Genomic DNA, 25,444 nt, shown 5'->3' with positions numbered 1-25,444 from the left:
ATTATCTTTTCAACAAGACAAAGATTACTAAAACGGACAGACACATTAATAAGATACAAGCATTTAAATAGTTTATAGAAAAGGAACAAACTAACAATAACGTTATATATAAACGATATATATATTTATATATATAATAAAACTAATCATTATTTTTATAAAATAAATATATATAAATTTTTATTATAAAATAAATATATAAAACGTCATCATTACCTTTAATTACACACACACACACACATAATTAAAATCTTTAATTCATATCATATGTACGATATATAATATATTATTTTATAATTTAAATAGCAAGCGCTCACAATGCCGTCCAAAAAACTGCGGGCATCTTAAAAATTGTGGTAGTAAATTGCAATTGCTAACACCTATATAAAAATGTCAAAATTTTGTTGAATCCACAAAAAAAAAAAAAAAAATTGCAAAATTTTGTAAAGTAGAGACCGCACCCTGAGCAGACAAAAAAATGATGCTTAATCCCTTCCTTTTTCGTCACTAAGGCCCCTAACTCAAAATCTATGGTCGTAGACGAACTGCGGGAGTCACTTGAGTTAGGGAATCGTGAGATTCTCCGTCTTTTAAACGATTCTGCGGTTTATAGTGGGCTGCAGATTTTGAGTTTCATTTAACTAGTAGCAACTCTAAATCAAATACATTTTTACATGTAAGTTAATAATATACTATGGCTACATGAATAAATCAATACCAAAGCCAAGGAAGTGAGGGCACCGCTACGCTCGCGCGGCAGGAAGGCGTTCACAGTATTGTAAACGACCTTAAAAGTGTTGAAGTCGGAAGGAAGAGAAATTAACACTAAGTAAACTACTAGGTCTTTTGGAATGTTTAACTGGAGTGTCCTTAACTTAGCCGTAAGGTTGGATATCTTTATGATGTGCTCCCTAATTCCAGCGCCATTGTATTTTAGGGACACGAGTTCAGAGAGAACCATTATAGCCCCTGCTTTATTGGATTTAATAAATATCTTTCCGATTTCTTCGATGCGTTCTTTCATGCTCTCCTTCTCATGTATAGCTCCACGAAAAGACTTAAGAATTGAATGTCTAATAATCTTTATACTTAACTTATTGATCCATTCCCACCTGTTATATTTGACAATATCACAAGCAGTGGTGGATTCAGTTAGTTTTGGAGGTTGATCCTTATTAATGGTTAAGTATAATCCTATACATCCAAGAGTTATCTCTAATGCCTCTTTCCATTTTGAGAAGTTAGTACAATTGAGGGTAGGTAGGCCTTTAAATTGAGAGAGAATAGATCTAATATTCATTACTACATTACATAAAAGGTGCAACAACCCACGTAATATGAAATACCCCATCTAAAATTTTAAGTATCAAATAAAAAACACTTATTCTACTAAACTTTATCTAATCAATGGGACAATCAACTAGATTATCCAGGATGATGAGCCTAATCATCAAATCCTAGCGTGAAACCCAGTGCATCATTACGACCCATTCCTTTAGGCCAAGATCACAACATGCAAGCATTCTTCACAATATGAGGCTGGATGAATATTAACAACATAGGCCCAAATAGTCCAACACCTTTGTGGCAAAATGGACCATTTGAGTCTACGTTGTTAATACCATCCACCCCATCCCATTTGGCTTCAACCAGATGGCGAATTCCTTTGAGTTGAATACTGCTTGTTTGAAGACAAACACCAACTTATAAGTCTTTAATGCACGACAATGTCCCATGCACTTAAATCTAAGACCTAATGGACATCCTTAGTCACGACCACTTTAGTGGAACATATAATCAAGAGTATCCACTAAACCCTAGAAACTAGGACCCTTCCCCATCCAATTACCCCTAATGGATATTCCCGATGCCCTGTAGACAAAGAGACAGGTGGATTGAGTCATATTGGTCACTATATGTGGTATGTCTAGCCATTAGCAATGCATGGACTGTTATAAACTGGATGAGTTCGACACCCATAAATGTTGTCGTGCTCTTAAGCTACGATCGTTGAAATTAGACCCAAGTGACCAATGCCAATAATCGAAAAAACAAGTATGCCCATAATTGATCTGCAAACGAGTCTTGAATCCGGTGAAATTGGGTCCAATTCTATGGAACCAAGCCCAAGGCATAGCCCGCCTTAACCGGTCAAACAGGCCAATATAGGCCCACTTAGAAGAGCCTCAGACACTCCACTTTGTCCATCAAAGTGGCCACCTGAAGGTGCTCCCAGATGATGGATGGGTGAGATGTTACACGTGATCTATGCCAACATGTGGGCCAACGAGTATGCCTTAATTGCTATTATAGCAGGCAACCCTCATCATTTCTCTCTCCAACTCCTTGGAGTGCAGTGGACTAGGGTTTACGGAAAACGGGCACACATGACATGCATGCAACATCTGGTCTATTCATATGGGTTGGACATCGATCTTGGGATTATTTTGTTGTAACCCCAGTTTTCTCTCATACAAGTGTACCAACAATCTCTGACCAACAAATATACACTCCAAGAGTTGGCCCACAAAAAAAATTGTCATTGATATGTTGTGCATGCATGTCATTTGAGAGTGACTTTTGTCTGTCAATCTTCCACCAATCTCCTCCTCAAACCAACCATTTTAAATCATCATGTAGCAATGACCCATCACTAGTAGCATCATCATCACACCATTCACCATAAACATCATCATTAGAACCCTTTCACAATATAATAAACTGGGAAAAAGAAACAAAATGTTTCCATTCCATTCATCAGGTGGGCCACAATCCCAAATGGGGAAGATGGATGCCGGATGCGAATTGCTTACATCCCAGTCGAAACAAAGGTGGACCATCAATAATGATAGAGATTATTCCAGTTCACTGCATCTAGACCAGATTTTTTTTAAAGAAGCAAGCCCAAGTCATTACATTTCACTGTTCGCTTATCACATGGAAGGTGGGGGCCCAAAGTATCTAATGTGCCATGTCATCGATCATCCTTTGGCCCCACCATCTTGACTAGATAATGACTAGGCCCAAAAAACTGAAACTAGGCCCAAAGAGAAAAAAAAAAAAAGTATTCTTCTCAGAAAGAATCAACCACCATTCACCGTCATCGAGAGATATCTACTGTTGATTGCAGCCTTGGGCAATGGCAGGGTCATTGTCTAGCATCACTAAAGTGTTGTAGATCATTGCGTGGCAAAGCTGGATCATCGGCAATGATGGAAGAAAAAATTGAAAGCGGTGGCTAGCTCTCTCCATGGCAGACAAGCTATAAGGGTTGATCAAAAACAAATGGATTCACCATGATGTGAATGCATGCCCGGCTCTAATACCACATGTTAATAGATTGAGCTGTGAATCCAACTATGCGATTCCCAAAGGAAGTGCATAGCATACTTGTGTCTGTCATAACTGCCAATGTCGAGAGACTATAAGAACTATAGCATGCCATAAACAGGGAGTTGGGTGGTTAGACCTCTACCCCGAAATGCTCCCAGCATAGGAGCCTATGGTTCCATTCGTCATTGTTGCTGGAGGTACACATCCCTCTTCTTGGTGTGGAGCCATATACGAGAAATAGATGCTTAGCCTGCAATGTCCAATAACGGCGCTGAAGTAGTCAATTTATAAATGGCGGTATTATCACTTCACGTGGGGTAATTCTTGCTTTTCACTGCAGACTCGCGGGAGCTTAGATTGTGTAAAGGGTTAATGGGTTACAACCAATTTCCGCATGTCACACGCAACGTGATTATTTGCTGATGTGGATGAAAGACTGTGTGTGGATGCAATCCAGATATCAATTGGGTGTGCCATCTTGATTTTGGACATGAGCCTAAAAATCAGCCAATCCAAAACTCACATGTGCTGACCATGGGAGCTGTTGAGATGGGAAGTCCATTCACTAAAAGCTTCCAAATTGTATGTGAGGTCCTCTTGGGTGTGTGTATATCATCCAATCCACTCATTTGATGCACTATGATAGGATGAATGTGTCACTTGTGTTGTGGCTCACTTGAGTCTTGAATTTAAATATTCTTTAGATGAAAATGTAAGGCCTATCAGGCAACACTCACATAAGTGATCAATAAAAATATTCATTTTTAAAGTTAGTTTGATAAGCAGTTTTTCAAAATTAACTTAATACCTGAGAATTGTTTTTTTTTTTTTTTTTAAAACGTACTTTCCTACCCCCCCCCCCCCCCCCCCCCCCTCTCTCTCTCTCTCTCTCTCTCTCTCTCCACACAATGGACATTTTCATATCAAAAGTGGCCTCTCATGATGGACGACTCATATCAAAGGTGAGCCCACATGATGGATGGTCCACGTTAAAGGTGAGCCCCACACAATAGGCAATGAACATTGAAGGTGGGTCCCATATGATGAAAATCAGCATTGATAGTGGGCCCATATGATGGATGACCCACATTAAGTTGGGGCCCACATAATGGGCCTCCACGTCAATGGTTAGCCCCTAATGATGAATGACCTACATCCAAGGTGAGCCTGCATGATGGATGATCGATGTTGAAGGCAGGGCCCGCATGATGAATGATCCACATCAAATGTGGGATCCACATGATTGCAATGAAAATTGAAGGTGGGCCCATAAAATGGACGGTCCACATCAAAGGTCGGCCCCTAATGATGAATGACCCACATCAAAGTTGGGCCCACATGATGAACAGTCCATATCAAAGGTGGGCTCAACATGATGGGTGATGGACATTGAAGGTGGGCTGCACACGAACACGAAAGACAATTAATAGTGATGGCGGGCCCATGATGGATGACCCACATCAAGGTGTGCCTTACATAATGGATGCTCCACATCAAAGGTCGAGCCCTAATGATGAATGACTCCTAATGATGGATGGCCCACATCAATTGTGGGGCCCACAGGATGGACAATCCAAATCAAAGGTGGGCTTCACATGATGGGCGGTGGATATTGAAAGTGGGCCCCACATGATGGGCAATAATACTGATGGTGGGCTCCCATGATGGGTGGTCCATATTAAGGTGGGCCCCACATGAATACTGTTCACATAGAAGGTCAGCCCTGCCCACATCAAAGGTCGGGCTTGAATGATGGACAATCCAAATCAAAGGTGGGTTCCACATGATGGATGATCCAAAATCAAAGTTGGGCTCTACATGATGGGTGGTGGATTTGGAAGTGGGCCCCACATGATGGACAATAATATTAAAGGTAGGCCCACATGATGGAAAACCCACATCCAATGTCTCGCGTGGTGGATGGTCTAGGTCCAATGTGGTCCCCACATGATGGATAGCCTACATTGAAGGCAAGCCTCACAAGGTGGACGGTTCACATTGAAGACAGGGCTAAGGTGGCCCAACATAATAAATGGTCCACATCGAAGGTTGGATTCACACGATGGATGATTCACATTGAAGATAGGGTTAAGGTAGCCCAATATGAACGGTCCATATCAAAGGTTGACCCCATTAAAGGTGGAGCAAACAAACCTACATGACAACTAATAGTGATAATAATGTTGAATGAGTAGAAACCACACTAACAAAGTAACTTACACCTGATGGACAGGGTGGATTTGTTTCACATTCTCCCCCACACGTTTCAGTTAGTTGCAGGCGCACCGTCCGTGTGACTAATCTCAGCCATCCGATCTGTGACAAGCTGGAAATGTTTTCCATGGACCTAACGACGGATTCCACTCGTCGGAACTGAAACCCGTGTAATTGCAAAGACAAAGCCCATGCTCATGGTCCATCTACAGGAGCCACATCAACGGTTCGGATCACTAGACCATGGGCCCCATCTCTACGAACTAAAAACCCGAGCAAGCTGGCCGTGCAGATGTTGGATCGAGCAATGGTGATGAGAGCAGAAATTATATGGTCGGAGAGAAACGTTGATACTCTGGTAGTGTGTGGTGGAGATACGCAGGCACTTAGATATTGCTTCGAAACTGCACACGTGGCATATAAACAGTCAAATTAAACTGTATAAGTTATGGAAACTAGTGTAGATGTATCACGAAGCCAAAACATAATATTATTTTGATTATCGAAATATCAGATTGGTGGACATTTATTGAACGGTTAAAAATAAAAAATATTCACCGTTCCTATTTCTACAAACAAGTGTCCACGAATCAGAGGTTATGATTGTTCAAACAATATAATATAAATAATATGAACTGGATACATTGTTCTTCGCAATATAGACGGTTTTATTTGAGCTAATATATTCCACGTATGCAATTTTTATATGCAAGTGTATGAACCGTGATGCGCATGCAGAGTAGCATACGAGGAAAACACTTGGGTACCTCGCGATAGGTACTCATCAGGGTTAGTTTCACTTGCGTGAAGAAAAATATTGAACATTAATAAAATCGATTCCGTTAATCACATATAAATTCTACTTTTTAACGTTGATAGGAATATTTAGGATGGTCCAACACTCATTTGGGCCACTACATCTAAATTATACCTTAATATTTTAAATTCATTTGGCATGGCCTACCTGAGTTTTAAAATACTGTTGTTTATGGAAAATCATTTCATCATTATGAGGAAAATCAGATTAATGTAGTGTATGCCATGCAAACACCACGGTAGGGCCTACATAAAACTAATGGTAGGCATTCCATTGAAACTGTGTCCTGTGGCACGGCCCACATCAGTTTTTCATGATCATGATTATTTTGGTTCAACGGATAAAATGAGGCATTGTACCTGATGGACGGTTTAGATCTTATGAAAGTTACATTCACATGGCTCTCGGTTTATGAAAATCACTCCTGAAAGTACCAGCGCGAATTACTGTAGCGCGGCTAATCATGTATAACTCCTCCCCACATGATAATGTTCCTCGATCACGTGCACCGCGTACTCGGATCTTCATTTCGTACAAGTGGGCCATGGTTCACTGATCAAGACCGTTGTTTCCGGGAGTTTCTCCAACTCACACAATCTCAGCCATCAATTTGGGCCTTCGAATTAGCATAACGTGGTACACTTTGATTTGCCTTTTTCTGACCGTCTGTTTACAGAAGACAAAAAATAGGATAGAATTTCCAAAAAAATATATTTTTCATCTTTTATCCATCCACCAAATTTTCTAAACACACCAACGGTCAGGATCACTAAATCATGGGCTCCACAATCGTAAATTGAAAAACCGAGTAATCTGTTGATATCCTCGGGTGGAGGAATCTAGAATTCTTACCACTTGCTAGGATACATTCCGACGCATTTGTAGGGAAAAAATCGAAACTTTTTCTTTGGATATTAGTCCATATTTCATTTATCCAAACTGCTTATATGATGATTATCTCTATAGATGGATTATATCCAAATAATAAAACCATTATATTACATAATTGCAACCCTCTGTTCACTTGATTTTTTGCGTTGAATATGGGTGGAAACTTTATAATTTAAAATATCAAAGTGATAATATTAATAAATCAATTTTATTTTCTTATATCACTATTCAGTATGTTTTACAGAATATAAACGGTTTGGATCATTAAAAAAGATCCTGATCCAACGGATAACGCTTCAACGTATTCTATTTTAGTACATGGGGATGTATTCTAGCAAACCACTTCGTACTCTCACCTTATCAAGGTGTTCGTTTCCATCTGTCGCGACTTGTAATCCAGTGTGTGTCGCAACCACTTGGGCCAACATGCTGACGTCTTCAGATGATCTGAACTGTTCCTATTATGATATACTTCAATAGATATATCCATTGTCCATTATCACGATTAAGTGATAATCCTAGCCATTGATGCTTAAACTTGAATGCCACCACCCATTGAAAATTTCTTTTCAGTGTTCTAAATTCATCCACAAACAGTAGTGGTCAAAATCATTCCTTCGCTGTAGTTTTCTTTGGGTTGATCCTAGGCCATCGATTGGATAACATGGACGGTTTCGATCGGGTGGATCACTCAGAATGTGGGCCTTAGTAGGCGGCGACACACGTGTAACCGTTAGTCGCAACGCAAGGACAACGAACTCCTATCATATTTACGATAAGAACAGCTCTGAGGTTGCTTGAGACTTCAGAGCAGCGCAACCTATCAAAAGGAGAGGGATTGTCCAAACCGATCCTGGCTGACAATCTCAATCCATCTCTATCGGAAATTCGTGTAGATATTGCGGTTTTTAGAAATTTCAATCGATTTCTCAATCTGGGTTTTCGTTAGTTCGATCTGAAACAGTATTTTTCTTCTGATATTGGTTCGGCGTTTTCTGATCTGGGTTTTTGTTATTTTGATCTGGAAAGGCGTTTTCTGATCTTGATTTTTGTTATCTTGATCCGAAGCGGTGTTTTCCGATTTGGGTTTTTGTTATTTTGATCTGAAGCGGCAGTTTATGGATTTGGGTTCGTCGTATTGGATCTGGGAAGGTCATTTCTGATCTGGATTCTTGGCGTTTTGATCTGAAAAGGTATTTTTGGACACCAGTTCATGTTTTGTTTACCTGAAAAGTCGTTGTTTTTGTTAATTTGACCCGAGGAGGTGTTCTTCCGTCCTGGTTTGTGTGATTTTTATCCGAATAGGCGTTTTCTCGATTCTGGTTATTTGAGTTGTTGTGTTCGATCATTATGAGGAAGAGAGAGCGAGAAAATCCATGTGTGGTGTGTGGGCATTACCACAAGTACGAAGAAGGTGAGGTTTGTCCCATTTGTGGCCACCGAATTCCGGCTTCATTCGAGAAATCGGGCCTGCACTGCAGTGCTTTCCCATCTGAGATCCTGCCGGAATTCCTCTACCTGGGCAGCTACGACAATGCGTCCCGGTCTGAGCTCCTCAAAACACAGGGAATTTCTAGGATTCTCAATGTAAGTTTTCTTCTTATTGACAATTCTCAGTTTGAATCTGTGGATTAGGATTTATAGGTATTTGAATTTTGAAGCAACTTTCTTAGGAATACGTGATCCTTGAAATCAGTATATGCATGTAAGCAAATTAGGTGGAGCCACAAGATCTTACCTCCAGCCATGACAATCAGATTGGAAGTTTATCCTCACTTTCTGTTGTACCCTATTTCTGGCAATTATGGGAAAACCAATAGGAGGGTGACATGTGGCATTGTATGAGGAATAGGAAGTGGGTAAAAAGATCTTCAAAGATTTGGAGCGCTTTTTGCAGGCTTACAGCTGGCGTAAGTTTAGTTCTACATATTAGTGCATGGTTGATGGAGTGTTGTGGTCGATATACAAGAAGCGCAGTCGAACTGTTTAAGATATAAAAGGCGGCTAAGGGTAACCAAAACAAAACCTTGGCCAACAAAAGTGAAGTAAGCAGCCGAGAGGTGTTCAGAAGTGGAACCGTCTTAAAGAGAAACATACTAAAAGAAGGATCTAGAAAAGAGAAGAATCTAGAAAGGCTTTTGGACTGCAGTAACTGTGGTAGTAATGTAAGAAGGATCTCGAGGAATAAGCTACAACAAGAATCTATAAATAGCAGAGGAATGTGATAGAGAAAAACTCCAATCCAATCACAACAATCTCAAAAACAAACAAACTTATCTTATCAATTTATTTTATCTCAGCTTATCTTAAGAGTAACAGTAATCAAGTAGCGGTAATTCTTAGCTATAATCTTTAGTTATAATTCAAGTTTGTGCTCATATGCTGGATTTGTTCTTTATCCAATATCAAGCAGTTCTTTCAAGTGACGCGTTCTTGCAGTTGCTCCTAGTGATTGATTGTGAGTTTTTCCTTTTGTTTGATTTGCACTGGTATTCTGGAAGTCCTTTCTTGTTTAAGGCACAAAGTAACCCATCTTCAAAGGAAGAACCCCACCCTTCGATTGTTGCCTAATCGTTATCAAATTCTGCAAGTGGCTTAGTAAGTGACCGATTTTCTCAAAATCTGGTCATATACGTTCATATTAGATGTATTTGCTTATTTGGGTGCTTGGGGTCAAAGTTGATCAGTTAGGATTGAGTCGCCGTATCGATTCTGGCACGCCCGCATAATTGAAATCAAATCGAGCATACAACATTTTTTGGCATGCCCGGTGGAACTCCAAATTACTTGGTTGCCATAAAATTTGGTTAACTCAAGTATATTTGCTGATGCAGTAAACATTCATAATCATGAGCCAAAGGGGCGGTCGTAATACTTCAACAACCACTCTTGTGGTTAACGAGCTTCCTACTCACGAGTGTAAGAATCGCAAGTCCAACAAGTGCCTGAGTAAGGAGATCCATCACCTAATTCGGTGCTTGTTCCTCCAAATCCAGTCAGACCATCGACATCTCGACTTGAACCTCTTGAGATCATATCATTCGGGATGGTTGATGTACAAAAGGGAGATTCAGCACATTGCAAAACTATCGCGAGTTCAAGCAGAACACTCGCGAGTTCAGGACATGGCTTTCAATAGATGGACGGTTGGCCACATCGAGAGTATGAATCAGTTGATGGCTTTGTTTGCTGATAGAGCATGCGTTGCACTTCAAGTTGATGCAAGTTCTGTTGAAAATTAGGCACTTGTACCACCAGTTTAACCGATGCCACAAACACTTCCATTATAGTGAAACATACCACCCGTTCCTATCCTTGGTCCAATCCATGATGTGCGAAATTCACCGATATCGGTAGATTTCACATGTCCTGAATGTGTTCGTGTCCAGGACATGCATAATTCACCACCACTGGTAGATTTCAGACGTTCTGAATGTGAAAATAGGAACATAGTCCATGAAGCCAGGAATCAAGGGATGCCTGAGGGGCACCCCTTATCTAGAAATCAACTGTATAATGAAGAACAATATCAGGATGGCCCTGAAGTACCTCCAGTTGCTGCATGTAACCAAATTGTTCAATTGGTTCAGGAACTACCAGGCCAAGTTCTTGGCCGAACTACCACTTCAGTTTATCATAAGTCATATCTTGATTGGATTGACCGGTAATATCCATTGCCGAACAAATATTGACCTGACTTTACGTTGTTTATAGGTGATCCTGAGTCAATCGACCGTAGAACACAAGTTGATTTACCACACAATGTGGAGAGTTGGCCAATAATGAGTATTATAAATTACAGGTATTCGGTCATTCACTCACGGGGTAGTAGCCTTTACTTGGTATTCCAACTTGCTACCGAATTCCATTCAAAACAGGTAAGAAATGGAAGAAAAATTCCATGCTCAGTTCTTTTATAAGAACAAAGAAATTTTCATGGCCGATCTAGCTCATTTTCGACAACTACTAGGGGAATTGGTTGAGAATTACATTGCTCGATTTAAAAGAGCAAAAAGTCGATGCAAGGTAGTTACAACTTACAACCGAGGCAGAGTTTGTCCAGTTGACTCAAGATGGACCGGAATTCAAGCTTCGAAAGAAATTATCGAAATAGAGTTCATAGATCTTTACGATTTGACCAGGAAGGTGTCTTGATATGAGGCCCTGCTTCAAGAGTCAATGAGGCAAAAAAAATTATTGACAATGACATTATAATGACCCTAATTATGATGTTGCAGTGGCTGAAATAGTATTTAAACAGTCATTCACATGTTCTGCTTTAGTTAAAGCAAAGACAGTGCTAACTTCTAATTAGAAGTTCAAAGATCTTACACCTTTGATATTTCGCATGTTGATGAAATGTTTGATATTGTGTTAGTTGACAAATTTATCAAAATTCCAGTTAATCACGAGATTCCGATAGCTAATGAATTGAAGAAAATTAATTATTGTAAATGGCATGGAACTCCATTACCAAATGTGTTGTTTTCAGGAATGTTATTCAGGATAATATCGATAAAGGGTTGCTGAAATTCCCTGAAAAAGAAAAAAAAGCAATGTTAATCGATATTGATTCGTTCCCATCCAATATAGAGATCAATATAGCCACCATCAATCCTCAAAGGCCGGTTCGGCTGCGACAAAAAAATGATCTTAGAGCAAATAGTATGAGGGGTATGAGGCCTGAAACAATGGTCGATCAGACCGAAGCATATTTAATGCAGGACAATTAACCACTTGCTCGAAAAGCTCGAACTAATAGAGTATGGAGAATTATAATCCATTTATCTCATAACTCAGGCCCCACATCCCATGGGTTAGGGCCTCGGTCAAACCCCCCTTGTGGGCCCCACATCACATAGGTACCGCCTCATACAAGCCACCCGCCTCACATGGGCCGCCCACCTCGAGTGTGCCCCTGTATCCCACAGGCCACCCTACTTGAGCCCGGTCTGAAAATGCCTCTGCATTAATCACCCGCGGTGAGGAGTCTCGAACACGAGACCTTCCGCTTTGATATCAATTTGATTCAGGGCAATTAACCACTTGCTCTAAAAGCTCGAACTGTTAAAGCATGGCGAATCAATTTCTTTATCTCATAGCCCAGGCCCCACATCTCATGCGTTAGGACTTCGGTCGAACCCTCCCTCGTGGGCCCCAAATCACATAGGTACCACCTCACACGATCCACCTGCCTCACACAAGCCGCCCACCCCGAGTGTTCCCCTGCATCCCACAGACAACTCCACTCGAGCCCGATGTGAAAATGCCTCTGTGTTAATATTCAGGTGCAACAATGTCAAAATACCAACACCTTTGTGAGAAATATGCGAGGCCAACTCGATCGAATGTGAGATCTTTTTGGATTGAAATATCCAGTGAGATAATCGCCCAATCAGAATTATGAGGAAAGAAATGCCTTCTACTCTCAGAAGGACCAACACGTCAACAATTACTCTTGGACTTTTCAAGTGCCAATGATGGTTAAACCTCAGCTTGGCTGAGGAGGTGTTTGGAAAAGGTCTAGTCATCCAAAATTCCTAGTGATGCCTAAGGAGATGACTCGTACTTAGAAGTGGCATTCGCAAAGACAACAACCAGCAAAGAGAAGATAGTTAGCCATTTCTTCGAATGAATTCCAGAAGTATTAGCCAACTCGATCAAAACTGTTAAGAGAAGAACATATATTGGCCAATATGAAAAAATCGTCCGAATTTCGTGTAGATCATGACTGGGTCAAAGATCCTAGCTACGATAAGACAATGATGAATATGGAAGGATCGGCCGGATACTTCAATGATAAGGAATTCTCGGATGATTTTCTGATTGAAGAGTTGCTTGTTAAAGCAAGAGAGTTAAAATCTTCTTCTAAACTGAGTAGATAGAGCATGAACGAAGCTGCATATGAAGTGGATACTCAATCGAGTTCGGAAACACCTAGGGGGCAGTGTTCGAATTTGGTCATAGTGTTTGGCTCATTGCCACCAATTACATTGGATTGTAATATGGTGCTGACTCTACCATTAAGTTTTCAGGCTAAAGACGAGAAAAATGCAATCGCTTCTTGAAGCTTCGACCGCTTGACTTCCTGTCGATGGAGAACAGCTTTGGTTTTGACTTTTGAGTGTGCAATCTCGCCAATCAATGGAGTATGCTCTTGCATGAAGGCACCCCAGTTGATTGATTTCAGCCTTCTGACCCTGTCTATGCTCGGTCAAAGATTTTTGTTCTTCCTTTAGCAATCTCAGTTTATCTTCCATGATTGAGATTTGAGCCCGTAGATTGGTCAAGGAAGCATTTGACTCCTTCGAGTTTTTGTATGCTACAACAAATTGCTCCTTAGTAGCTATGATTGTAGTCATCTTGAAGGAGGTGGCCGAATACTCAGCTTGAAGTATGTCGACCGTAGCAACTGTATCCTGGTGTTTGTAAATCAAGCATAGAAATTCTTACAGTGTAGGGAGCTTGGCTGACGAAGTTTCATCCGATCGAGTAAGAGTTTGGTATTGGTGAACGAGGAAGTTCAGTCTCTTGATTGATCCTGAGGCAATGCCGTTGGCGGCACCAGACTGAATGATAATTTGTAATTCTTCCTGCAGTTGTTGAATTTCTGTTGAAGGTGCAGGAGACTCAGCCACCAGGATGTCATGCGGGAAGGCTTGGTCGAAGGAAGATAATGTCTTCTACAGGAAGCAGTTCCTCTAAAGAAGACAATGCGTTAGATTCGTCAGCCTATGGGACCAAAGGAGTGAAGTCGTCGACTGTTGCAATTTCCGTACCTCGACCAACGGATCTTAGTAGTTTGCATATCTATTTGTGCAAAAGCATTGTGTATTTGTTTGTGAAAGTGAAACACATATTGCATATATGCATAAAGATAACTCTCCTTCATCCTCATTGAATTCCAAATTCTTCCGCGTTCCAATGATATTGTTTTCAATCAAATGAATTGTGAATCCAATTATGTTGCTGAATCAAGGATGGTCTTGGCTTTCTTTGTGTATTGGGTCTTGTATCCATCTTCGTGATGGATCTTGTCTCTTTTATGCCTCCCTTGAGGTTTTTTAACATGAAACTTTTTTGTTGCTGATTAAAAATAAAAAAATAAAAAAATATTGCCTCTCAAAAAAGAAGAAGAAGAAGAAGGGGGGGGGGGGAGAGGGAGAAGAAGTAGGAGGAGGAGAAGCAGGAGGAGGAGGAGGAGGAGGAGGAGGAAACAAGGACTAAACATTGTGTATTGGCCATTATTGTCCATATTTTGGACAGGGCCAGCTCTCACCAAATTATCATATCTGCATCCATTGATGCATGATGCACATTGGCCAAGATTTTTAAAATGAGTGCAATAAGTGTGAATTTACAATGGGTGTTATGGAGTGAATCTTGTTGGGAGAAACTTGGATCTCATCTTCTGTGTCGTGCATTTATGCTAGTTTATTTTTCTCTTAACCACAGTCTATTTAGTATGTCGAGATGATAACTGATGAGAACAAATTGTTCCAATCACATATGGTAAATTAGACAAGAGGCATGCAATAATTGGCTTCAAGGGAGGTAGCTAGGGATAGTAGGGTGGATCTTGTTGATGTCGGTCAACGAATCCTCGCTTTTAGAAAAGCTGGCTTGGCTGAATTGAGTATTGGTGGGTAAATCGCAATCTCGATCAACCAGGAGGGGCGATCTTTAGTAGAGGCTTGTGCTTTCACTGAGCCAGGAATTCATGACACTCATCATTTTATTTCTCTACTCTGGAAAGATGTTGGCAAAACTCATATTTGGGAGGCTTGGATCTCTTTCACTGGAATATCGCTAAGCTTGGGATCTGAGTACTTCTTTGAAGATCTGATCTCTCATTGGGATGATGGTGGTGGTTGACCGCTCTTTGATTGAAGGTGAAGATATCCATAAACCACTTCTCATACTGATATTGTATGAAAGAGAATGTAATGGAGATTGAATTGTCCTTAAAGGTCATGAACTAGTCTTTCATAGTTTTAATTCGGTAGAAAGACAACTCCACTTGTAAAGCTTCATGTCTATCCATATGCTTTGGTGATAAGTTAGAAGGACCGAGGATAAATGTGCCAGATCAATGTATGTAGAGGATGGTAGGAGAAGAAGATGGTGTAGACGATGTGTTGAAGTATATATCCTATTTGATTGGTCTGGAATTTATGAGGAGGACAGCCAACTTAGATTGAGGCTTCATGCATATTAGTATGGCTACAAAGGTATTCGCATGATACGGGATTGTTGATACAATGTCCGCTAAATGGCGAGGTAGAGAAGATTTGTGAAATATGAGGTGATATGTGTGGAGGCTCGGAATTTAAAATTCAAATATTTTAATTCAATCACTAGATTTTGATGATAATATCACATATTTTTTCAGACACAACTCACAACTCTTGGAAAGGGTTTATTAGTATGTATTGGAAAGTCGCACAACAATGAGAGACTTTCTATACTTGGGTGATTTTGAGGAGTCTTTGGGTGGCATTAGGGATTTTTTTTTTTTGAAAGGCGGGTGGCATTGCTGATCTGGGTAGTGCTTTAGATTATGACAACAATAGTTTTAGTTGAGAGTTCCTACCCAACTTCTTTAACTTTTGATTAGGCTGATTGTACGAAGAGGGAAGAAGAAGGTAGCACTAATGGAAGAAAGAAGGCTGAAGGGTGGTATCTAAAATATGGGTGAGGCCTTAGTTCACAGTTTATTTATTTATTTTACTGAAGATTGATATAGAGAATGAAGGAGGAATAAAGAATAGAGAGAGAAGGAGAGGAAAGAAAACAGGAGAAAAGAGGAATTAGGGTTGGATGTCTCTACCCCTGTACTTATATCTCTCTAAGTGATAAAACCAAATATGACCAAAGGGCCCCTCACTTGTTACAATAAGACAAGTGCACTTGATAAGACTAAGTAAAGGGACATGAATAAAAATCAATAAAGAGTGGGCCATGCGATTGTACATTTGTACAGCCATTTAGGTGGACCCTATAATCGTATGACACAATATAACATGATTTTTGTGTGTGTGTGTGTCTGTGTGTGTGTATGTGTGGACCCTATAATCGTATGACACAATATAACATGATATCAAGGTGTTCCAAAATGGTAACGGTGGCCGTAACGGCCACCACCATTACTGTTATGATACGGGTCGTAACGGTCGTTACAGCTCCGTATCGGCCGTTATGGCCGTTTTTTGTTTTTTGAAATTTGTTGTTACTGGACCATTACGGGGCTGTTACGGCCCATTTTTCTGTAACGGCTGTTATGGCCATTATGCAACCGATTTTGAATGCCATGCATGATGTGTGTGTGTGTGTGTGTGTGTGTGTGTGTGTGTGTGTGGACCCTATAATCGTATGACACAATATAACATGATATATGTCTGTGTATGCGCGCGCGCGTGCTTATCTACATTGAAACTCAAGATGGAGCGTAAATGTTGTCAATGCTAGCTTGGAATAAATACAAGTAGACTAGGTGCGACCAAGAGCTTTATTGAACATATTAGCTAGTTGATCTTGAGATTTAAAATATGGCGCATGGATTTCACTACTAACCACCTTCTCATTTTTGAAGCGACAATCAACCTCAATGTGCTTTGTTCTTCCATGAAAGACCAGGTAATTCACAAATGAGAGGTTGCCTCGGTTGACTCACTGCAAAACAAATTTCCTGTAAAAGCTTCTGTAACCACACTAGCTCACTTGTGGTGTGAGGCTATGGGCCATAGCTCGATACTTTGCTTTGGTGTTAGACATGGGTATCGAGCTTTGTTTATTGCTCTTTCATGTATGTAAATAGATTTCCTCAAACAAATGTGCAAAATATGGTTGTAGGCTGCCTGGGAGAACTTTACCCAATCCGCGTCAGAATATCTTGTAACTTGAAGATAATTATGTCATTTATATAAGATTCCCTAGCTTGGAGCCCCTTTAAGATATTACAAAATCAGAATAACTGCATACACAACGCCTCCCCACACAGGATGTGGGAGAGTTTAATTGACATTGAGAAGCATAGAAACAACGGAAGAGTAGACAAAAAGGCCACAACTTGTTTTTTTTTTTTTTTTTGTGGAATTGCACAAATTCTCATGTTCGATTCTTTTCGAAAGTCTATCCAACACAACACCTCCCCACACAGGATGTGTGAGAGTTTAATTGACATTGAGAGGCATAGAAACAATGGAAGAGTAGACAAAAAGGCATGGTATGATGGTAAAATAGAGTCATGCAAAGTGAAATGAGAAATAGGATGAATGGTACAAGAGCGTTTCCCTTTGTGTACTGTAAGGGTAAGGTTATTTTTATCACTTTGGAGGAATTGAAATGATACTTGATTCTGGTATATGAGGTTTAGGAGTGGCATTAAGGGCAACACCTTATCTCTATCCCTTTTATAAATGTCTTTAGAATCTTGATGCAAGATGATGGAAACTATCTTAGGATGCAAGATGAGAGATCAATTACACATTAATTTCAATAATCAACATGTAAAATCAAACATATCCTCGTAATAGATTCGTAAATTCAGATTTATAACATGAAGGTCCTAGATTATCACATATGCGGTGTACAAAAATATAAAATAATTCAAAAGTGGTCCACTTGGAAGTAGAGACTTCCAATCTAGCATGGGTAGTGCAACAACCACATGGATAGACGATGATGCAATCAAAATTCTAATTTGGGGAAAGTCTCACAAAAAAAAAAAAAAAAAAAGATTTTCATTAGGGTTTTGGATTCATGGATGGAGATTTGGGAATTAGGTCTCTAGGGATTTAAAGGATCCAAGGATTAGGTAGGTTTGGAGGGAAATCAAAGAAGGAAAACGCCAAACGGGGGCCCACACATGGCTGCCCGTACGGACGCATGTGTGTGCATGCATATGCACGTGCGGGTCCACGCGTGGATGGGTAAGGCGAAAGAGAGAATGTGGATTGTGTTGGGTGGAGAAGGTTGTAAGGGAATGGAAATGAGGAAGAAAGAAAAGAAGAATAATACCTTATTGGAGAAGAGAACGAGGAAGAATGTACCTTGGGGAATCCACTACTAAACAAGCCTCTACCCTTCCATAATTCAATTGGAAGTAAGGGTTTCTCACAAACTCTAAAAAAACGAGGAAAATTCCTTCACATAAAAGAGCTTCTCTCTCTCTCTCTCTCTCTCTCTCTCTCTCTCAAATTCTCCACCAGGGATCCCTCTGCTTTTATTTAAAAAAAAACAAAATAATTACTACTATGCCACTCACTTAAGTGAGATGGCCCATCATCCAAAATAAGAAAATTAAAACACTTATTATCAATCTCAACCATCAAATAAATTCTAAATATAATAGAAAACATAAAGGAAGCAATATCAGAGTCTAAGGGCCCCAGATCTGGTGTCCCGATGGCCTGATCAACAAGCTCCAACGATCGGATTGATACAAAATAAAAATCCTATGACTAAAATGGTCTCCTAGGCAACCTGCATGCATCATCCCAAAGTGGGTTCTTCCTGATGCACGTCCAATTCATGTGGGGTCTTCAAAATGGCTTGGCAGGCCAATCTGAATCTCATCTCCCATCCACAAAGAGAGCTGCGCTAATGTGGGTGGTCGCCTCTATTCTGGTACACCCGAGTGACATCCTCATCAAGTTCCAATTTTGCTTGAAGGTACGGAGATAGGGGGTGAAGAAATAGTTGGAGAATAAGTGTTGAAGACGAGATTCAAGAATTGGTAGGCTGAACTGACAGTTATTAAAGATTCCCCCTGATTCTGTGAGGGGCATGAGATGAACGACTCCTGATACAAATAGAATGGAACACGAAGAAAGTGACATTTACAGAAATGGGTTTTTGCCAAGTATACTTGGAATGTAGCACTCGTATCCCTTTTGTAACTGGAACCACTTAAGAAGATGCATTTGATGGCTTGAAATCCAATTGATCAGGATGAATACTTGGAACATGAACAAAACAGACACAAACACGTTGCTTGGAATAAAAAAAAGAGGTTTGTCAGGCTGTAACACTTGAACAAGAACTTCTCCACTTGAGATCCTAAAAGGCATTCGATTGATCAAGAATGCTGTTATCAGAACAACGTCAGCCCAAGAGATGTATAAACATTCATCTCCATTAGAAGAGGACTTTGACGAGATGCTTGTTCTTTCTCTTGGCTCATACTGTTTTGTTGGGGAGTTTATGGACATGTGGTCGAAAATTCCATGCCACCTACAGCTACAAGGTAGGATTGAAAGATAGAAGAAACATACTCCCCACAATGGCATGGAATCCATGGTTTCCAAGCACGGCCGTAAGTTAGTAGTTTTTACATGGTCTAAATTCCATAGGGTAGAAGATGAGTTTTCCATTACTCTTGGAGGTCCCCTAGAATCCTGTTATAATGATTTCTATTCTGATATTAGTCGAGATGTAAAGAAATTATTCAGATATTAGTTCAAAGACTTTTGAGTGCACAACTTTTATTATTATTATTATTTTTTTATTTCTTTCAAATGTCATGAAATCGGTTTATAATTTGTAGCTCTTACTTTCAGAGGAAACAATGGCTTACTCTTCCTACAAAGATCTTGGTATACTCTTATGGTGCTGATTTTTTGAATATGCAGACTGTACCTGCTTGTCAAAATCTTTACAAGAACTCCTTCACTTACCATTGCCTTCAAGAGGAGAAAACTTTACCATTTGAGGATGCAATTCAGTTTTTAGGTATGTTCTTCATATTCTTTGGGTAATTTCTGTGATGAACTGATATGATATCTTTTAGTTCTCAAAGCTTCATCATTTGGATGTGTGTGCCTCAGTTCATGTGCTTAAGCACATGTGTGGGCATGTGTATGTGTGTGTGTTTGTTGAGCGTGTGTGTGTGTGTGGCTCTTAGTTGCCCCATCCTTCTAATTCGGTTCCACTCCCTTTCTGAATCGTGCTTTGGATTTGGGCTTCTGCTTCTGCTTCTGCTTCCCAGTTGTCTATCCTTTATACTTGCTAGCATATTGAAACAGACGCTTCCCTGATCCTGCACCTGAATCTATTGTCACTCCATTTCACTTTTCATGCATTAGATGAAGCTTTTCCAGTTGTATTCAGGAGATTTTGTTCCACTGGTATTGTCGGGGGAGGGCGCTTGGATTGTTTTATTAGAATACATGGACTCCATGGCTTCTCTTTTACTTTTTAGAACTAAATGTGTAACTAATGCTTACAATGTATTTTGTCATATAAAAACATCTTTCATGGTCATTGCATTTCTTTTATCATTAAATTACATGAAAACCGGGAAAGGTAACTGGGCAATTTATAAGAAAGGAAATCGAGCCAAAACTAAACAAGGCTTGGGAATTACAACAAGAGTGAGCTCCAATGGTAGAGCTCAAGGAAACTCATTCCCAAATTGACAACCCCATCTCCCATGAAATTGCTTCTGTGGATATTCGCCATCTTAGGGAAAAAAAAAGAAAGAAAGAAAGAAAGATCTGAACTGTATGATCTCTAGACAGGGAACCTTTAGTTGATAACAACCCATCTCCCATGAAATTGCTTCCCTATATATTCTTTAATGTTATTATTTTTAAAGATCTGAACTGTAGGATATTTAAACAAGGAACCTAAGCTATCTCCCAATGTTTACATGTATTCATGAAAATAGGAAGTGGGGACTTTTCCCTTTTAAAAAAACAAAAAAAAGATTCCTTACTTTCCTGCTTTAAGGGCTAAAATTCAAATATACCCATTTTACTGCTGCACAGCAAACATCCATATTTTCAGACCCAATCTCAAGAATTCTATTGCGAGATATCCACAGAACCGGATCAGTTTTGGCGTGGATCCAAACAACACCCCCCAATCTCAAGATTATGAAATAATTGGTGCACTACGAGGGGAGCAAAGGCTTCTATGTATTCCCCTTCTATTTCTAATGATGCCACGATTTGCCATGATAGAAGCCTCCAAAATTGGCTTCCAACAACCTTAAAGAAAAAAATGAGTGCTTTCAACATGCTAGTTGAAGGACAAACACAATATGCCAGTCATAGGAAGAGCCCAACATTCTCTTGTTCTTCTTTTTGTTAGGTTTTTATGTTTCCAGGAATCTTTGTGGAGAGAACTGATCACCTACAGCAAAAGGAACCACAACTTGTGTTGCCACACTCATGTACTACTTGTTTAGGAAATCAGTACCATGAAAAAAAGACAATAGCCCTTCTTGAAAATCAGTCTGATCCGCTCACTAGGTGGGCTACTTCCATATGTTGAGTCAGACCATGGATTGGTCATTAATTCCAGCAGTGAGCCCCACTTGATGATTGTACTGGCCTGATTTTTGTGCAAGGCAAATTTTTTTTTTTTGGGGGGGGGGGGGGGGGTGCATTTAGAGTAACTTGGCTGATCAATGTAGAACTTGGCCTTTTATGGTAACTATGTATTGTGCACACTGAGTCTACTTTAACACGTTTTGGTTTTGTGTACAGAGCAATGCGAAAAGGACAAGGCACGTGTTCTTGTCCACTGCATGTCTGGAAAAAATAGGTTAGTACGACTGCAAGATATTAGGGAGCTTATGGATTTTATTTCCTACGGTACTCTTTTTCTGCAGATTTGTAAATCTATCACTCTCTTAACAGGTCGCCGGCTATTGTAATTGCATACCTTATGAAACGCAAAGGGTGGAGACTGGCACAGAGTTACCAGTGGGTAAAGGACCGGAGGCCATCAGTGGAGCTATCCCCAGGTCTGTATTTGCCCTGATATACGTACTTCTCTACTCATGTGCATGGACTTGACAATGTCTTTGACATCACTTCCTTTTAGTGATAGAAGAGGGGCTGTTTCATGGTTTTAAGACTCGTCTGAGTTGGGTGCGACTCAGATGAGTCGACTCGAATTCGACACTACCCGCGAGTTGGGTGCGACTCAGATGAGTCGACTCGAATTCGACACTACCCGATCCAGTTCGATACTATGAGTTACCCCCTCAAGTCAAGCCCCAACTCAGGCGAGTTGGGCTGATACACCACTGACTCGGGGGAGTCGTGACTCGACTTGAGATTGAACAAGTTGATTCGAGTCTCCCATTCTAAAAACTATGGGCTGTTTCAATTGGTGAAAACTCTGGACAACCACGGAAATAAAATTGATTTCCACAGTAGTGAGATTTTCCCCTGGTTGTGAAAACAAAAATAGGTTTGGAAATCGATTTCCATTTCTAGGGGTTTCACACACACACAATAACACAAAGTAAAATGATTTCCCAAAAGAATGCTGTTAAATCTAGTATTGCATGTTTACATGCGAAAACTCTCACTGTTTGACCTTTGGGCCTGTTTAAGAAGCAGGAAAAGAAAATGCTGCAACTCATGGAAATGGAAATATGTTTTCTGTGGAAATGCATGGTAATGAAAACTATTTCTGCTGTTTGTTTTTGTGACGAGTTTTCCATGGAAATTTGTTTGTCCTCTTCTGTCACCATGAAGTTTTCCAAGGAAATTTGTTTGTCCTCTTCCACCACTAAACCTTTGATTTTGACCGTCCATCACCTGGGCCCACTTTTGCTCACTGATCTGTCCTAAAAATCTCTTTGATCGGATGATCCTGACCACAGGATCAATGCCTAGAAAATGGATAGTCCATATTTATTACCATAGAGATTTTTGATCCGTGATCTGGATCATCCATCATGTGGAGTTCTCTGATTATAGTTCTCTCCCAAAAAATCCCTTCTGATCCTAACCATCACATCAATGAAAATGGATGGTCCATATTGATTATAAAAGAGGTCGATCATTTATATGAACCATCCATCATGTGAGGTGCATCTTTGATTGCATGCCCCTATTAAAAGTTACTTTGATCAGATGATGTTAACCATCTTGATCAATGGCTAGGAAAATGAATGGTCCATATTTATGATATCAGAAATGTCTAATTAGTGATCTGGACCAATTCTCATGTGGGGGCTATCTTTGATTGTCAACCCCTCCTAAAAATCACTTTGATCAGGTGATCTTAATCATTTGATCAATGGTTATGATGAAGGGGACATATTGATTATAATGGAGATGGTCCGGATCGTCTGACACTTATTTGGATCGTCCATTATGTGGGGCTCGTCTTTGATTGCCAACTCGAGAGAAGATGAGAGAAAGAAAGCGATGATGGGAAAGGGGGTAGCTTACCTTCGTGAGTTTGCCATGTGATTTGGAAATCTAATTTCCGATGGTTATGGCAAGGAAAACTTGAGGGTTTTGCATGGAAAACTATAGTTTCTACCATGTTTGGAAACTTGTTTTCCACTCTCACAAACAGCAGAAATGTAGTTTCCTGCTTCCAAAAAAGGCCGTTTTGATCTTCTCCACACATAATACCCTTTTCCTTGGATATGATGTATTGGGTTTCCACATCCGCATTTTGGCTTACACCAATCCAAATGGGAAAAAAATATATTGAGCATTTGATCAGCACGATAAAACTGTACTTCTGAATCATTCATATGGGGGGTCCCATGGTTCCTAACAGTCTGATTGGGCTCCAATTTAATCACCATCATCGATTAATCATAGCCTCTCTTTTTTTTCTGAAAGGTAATTATAACCTCTTCTCAGCTATTCGGGGTCAACTTTACAGATTCTATTTTTCCAGGAACTCCCATGGTCCTATTTCGGATTCCATTTTTGTTTTCACAAGATCTATCCAAGTCTTTCGAGGTCTACCTATCATCCTCCTTTTGGCCCTTCCATTTCTGTTTTCACAGGATCTATCCAAGTCTTTTGAGGTCTAACTATCATCCTCCTTTTGGCCCTTCGACCCCAATCAAAGTTCCCTTTACCAGTCTCTGGTTTTCTAGCACAGAGATGAACCATCTCAATGGTCAGTTGTTCCTATGAAGTGGTAGAGGTAATTGCTGCCTGGATGGCAATCCAGACCGGTCTTCTAACACTCCTGCTTGGATGATGTCCATGTCAAAAGCCCATTGCTAGAGCTCCTCAACATCTGCACGTGTTTGATATGTGGACCATTGCACCTTTGTATGGATGGGGATGATGTTGCACTAGTGAGATTCTTGCCATATGGCCCATCTATGGTGGGATATTCTAGATGAAAGGTTTGAATGGCTTTGATCACCATATAGTGAGGCACAAGAGGCAAAGCCTCCAACGTGCAATCCTTTCAGAGCATCTGTTTCACATATTTCAACCCCAATTAATTGCGGTAAGGCTTAGATGATGATGATATTTCCATTTCCAAACACACATAACAAGCTCATCCATTTTACCATTGCAGCCGTCTCCCAGCAGTTGCAGGAGTATGAGAAGACAATCTTCGGATCAAATGACTGCAGCCCAAGTCCACTTTTCCCATTATCTGACACGCCATCATTCGGTTTTGGGTTCCCAAAAATAAACTTATCTCCCCCGGCTTTCAATCAACCATCGGCAACCTCAATCTTCAACCGTGCCAACCTAAACATCTCACCCCAGCAATTCACTTTCGGAGCTGGGGTGAACGCCAATGAGATCGTTGAAAACCCGTTCAACGCCCCAATGGACAGCTCCTGAGTTCCCATTTTGTTGTGTATTGGCAGGACAGTATCGGGGTTCAGGACCTGGGATCTTGACGTGTATCTGAATTTCAGATATGAAGATGGGAAAAAGCGGGCTTTCATGTCGAAGTGCATTTTCTGAGGTGGGCATTATCCTATTTTTTCTTGGAGTTGGTCGATGTGGTTAAGCGGGTCATGAACTGATAAATCCTTGTTCAAATGGCTGAGATGGATTGCACTTTTTTTGTTTCCTGCACTTAAAAATTTATTGGCTTGTTAGAGGCTGATATATGCTGTAAATACATATGCTCTCTCTTTCATGACATTGTCTAACTACAGAAACTGTTCTCTGCATATGTTGTCTTTTCTGATGATTCACCACCATTTAAGAACTGGTGGTGGCCTGTCAACCGTAGGCACGGTGTAGCTGCGTGGCAATCGGGACAGTCCAAATAGCTTACCCAATTGTGGACGGAGCATAACCCGAAAATCACGCTAAGAACATGATAGTAACCATGTGCTTGTGCTTTTGGAATTCGGAGCAATTGCTATGTTACTTTTTGACCATCCATTTGAGAACAATCGTTTGGATGGTTACGATTGCTTGACCAGTGTGGTTTTAGGGAAAT

General features: G+C 40.3%; 1 protein-coding gene across 2 annotated transcripts; it reads left to right on the top strand.

Annotated features, from left to right (window-relative positions):
• The first annotated feature begins 8,056 nt into the window (after window positions 1-8,056).
• Window positions 8,057-25,169, top strand: LOC131228662 (protein-tyrosine-phosphatase IBR5). 2 transcript variants are annotated; one of them, XM_058224479.1, is made up of 5 exons: window positions 8,057-8,842; window positions 19,888-19,987; window positions 21,748-21,805; window positions 21,901-22,007; window positions 24,858-25,169. In XM_058224479.1, exons 1-5 carry the CDS (start codon window positions 8,606-8,608, stop codon window positions 24,899-24,901), a joined length of 546 nt encoding a protein of 181 aa, XP_058080462.1. In that variant the 5' UTR covers window positions 8,057-8,605; the 3' UTR covers window positions 24,902-25,169. The 2 variants fall into 2 exon arrangements, with proteins under 2 accessions (XP_058080462.1, XP_058080461.1); XM_058224478.1 differs by having other exon boundaries at window positions 24,557-25,169.
• The last annotated feature ends 275 nt before the right edge of the window (window positions 25,170-25,444 follow it).

Source organism: Magnolia sinica, chromosome 16 (assembly GCF_029962835.1).
Source record: "Magnolia sinica isolate HGM2019 chromosome 16, MsV1, whole genome shotgun sequence".
Taxonomy (NCBI): domain Eukaryota; kingdom Viridiplantae; phylum Streptophyta; class Magnoliopsida; order Magnoliales; family Magnoliaceae; genus Magnolia; species Magnolia sinica.
This window is presented reverse-complemented; position numbering and strand designations above follow the sequence as displayed.

Bases quoted from the DNA above. Each gene is read 5' to 3' on its own strand.
- LOC131228662 (XM_058224478.1), top strand. From the start codon at position 8,606: ATGAGGAAGAGAGAGCGAGAAAATCCATGTGTGGTGTGTGGGCATTAC. The intron at 19,988-21,747 runs GTATGTTCTTCA...TTTTGTGTACAG, and splicing joins GGATGCAATTCAGTTTTTAG to AGCAATGCGAAAAGGACAAG. The intron at 22,008-24,556 runs GTCTGTATTTGC...TTACCATTGCAG, and splicing joins ATCAGTGGAGCTATCCCCAG to CCGTCTCCCAGCAGTTGCAG.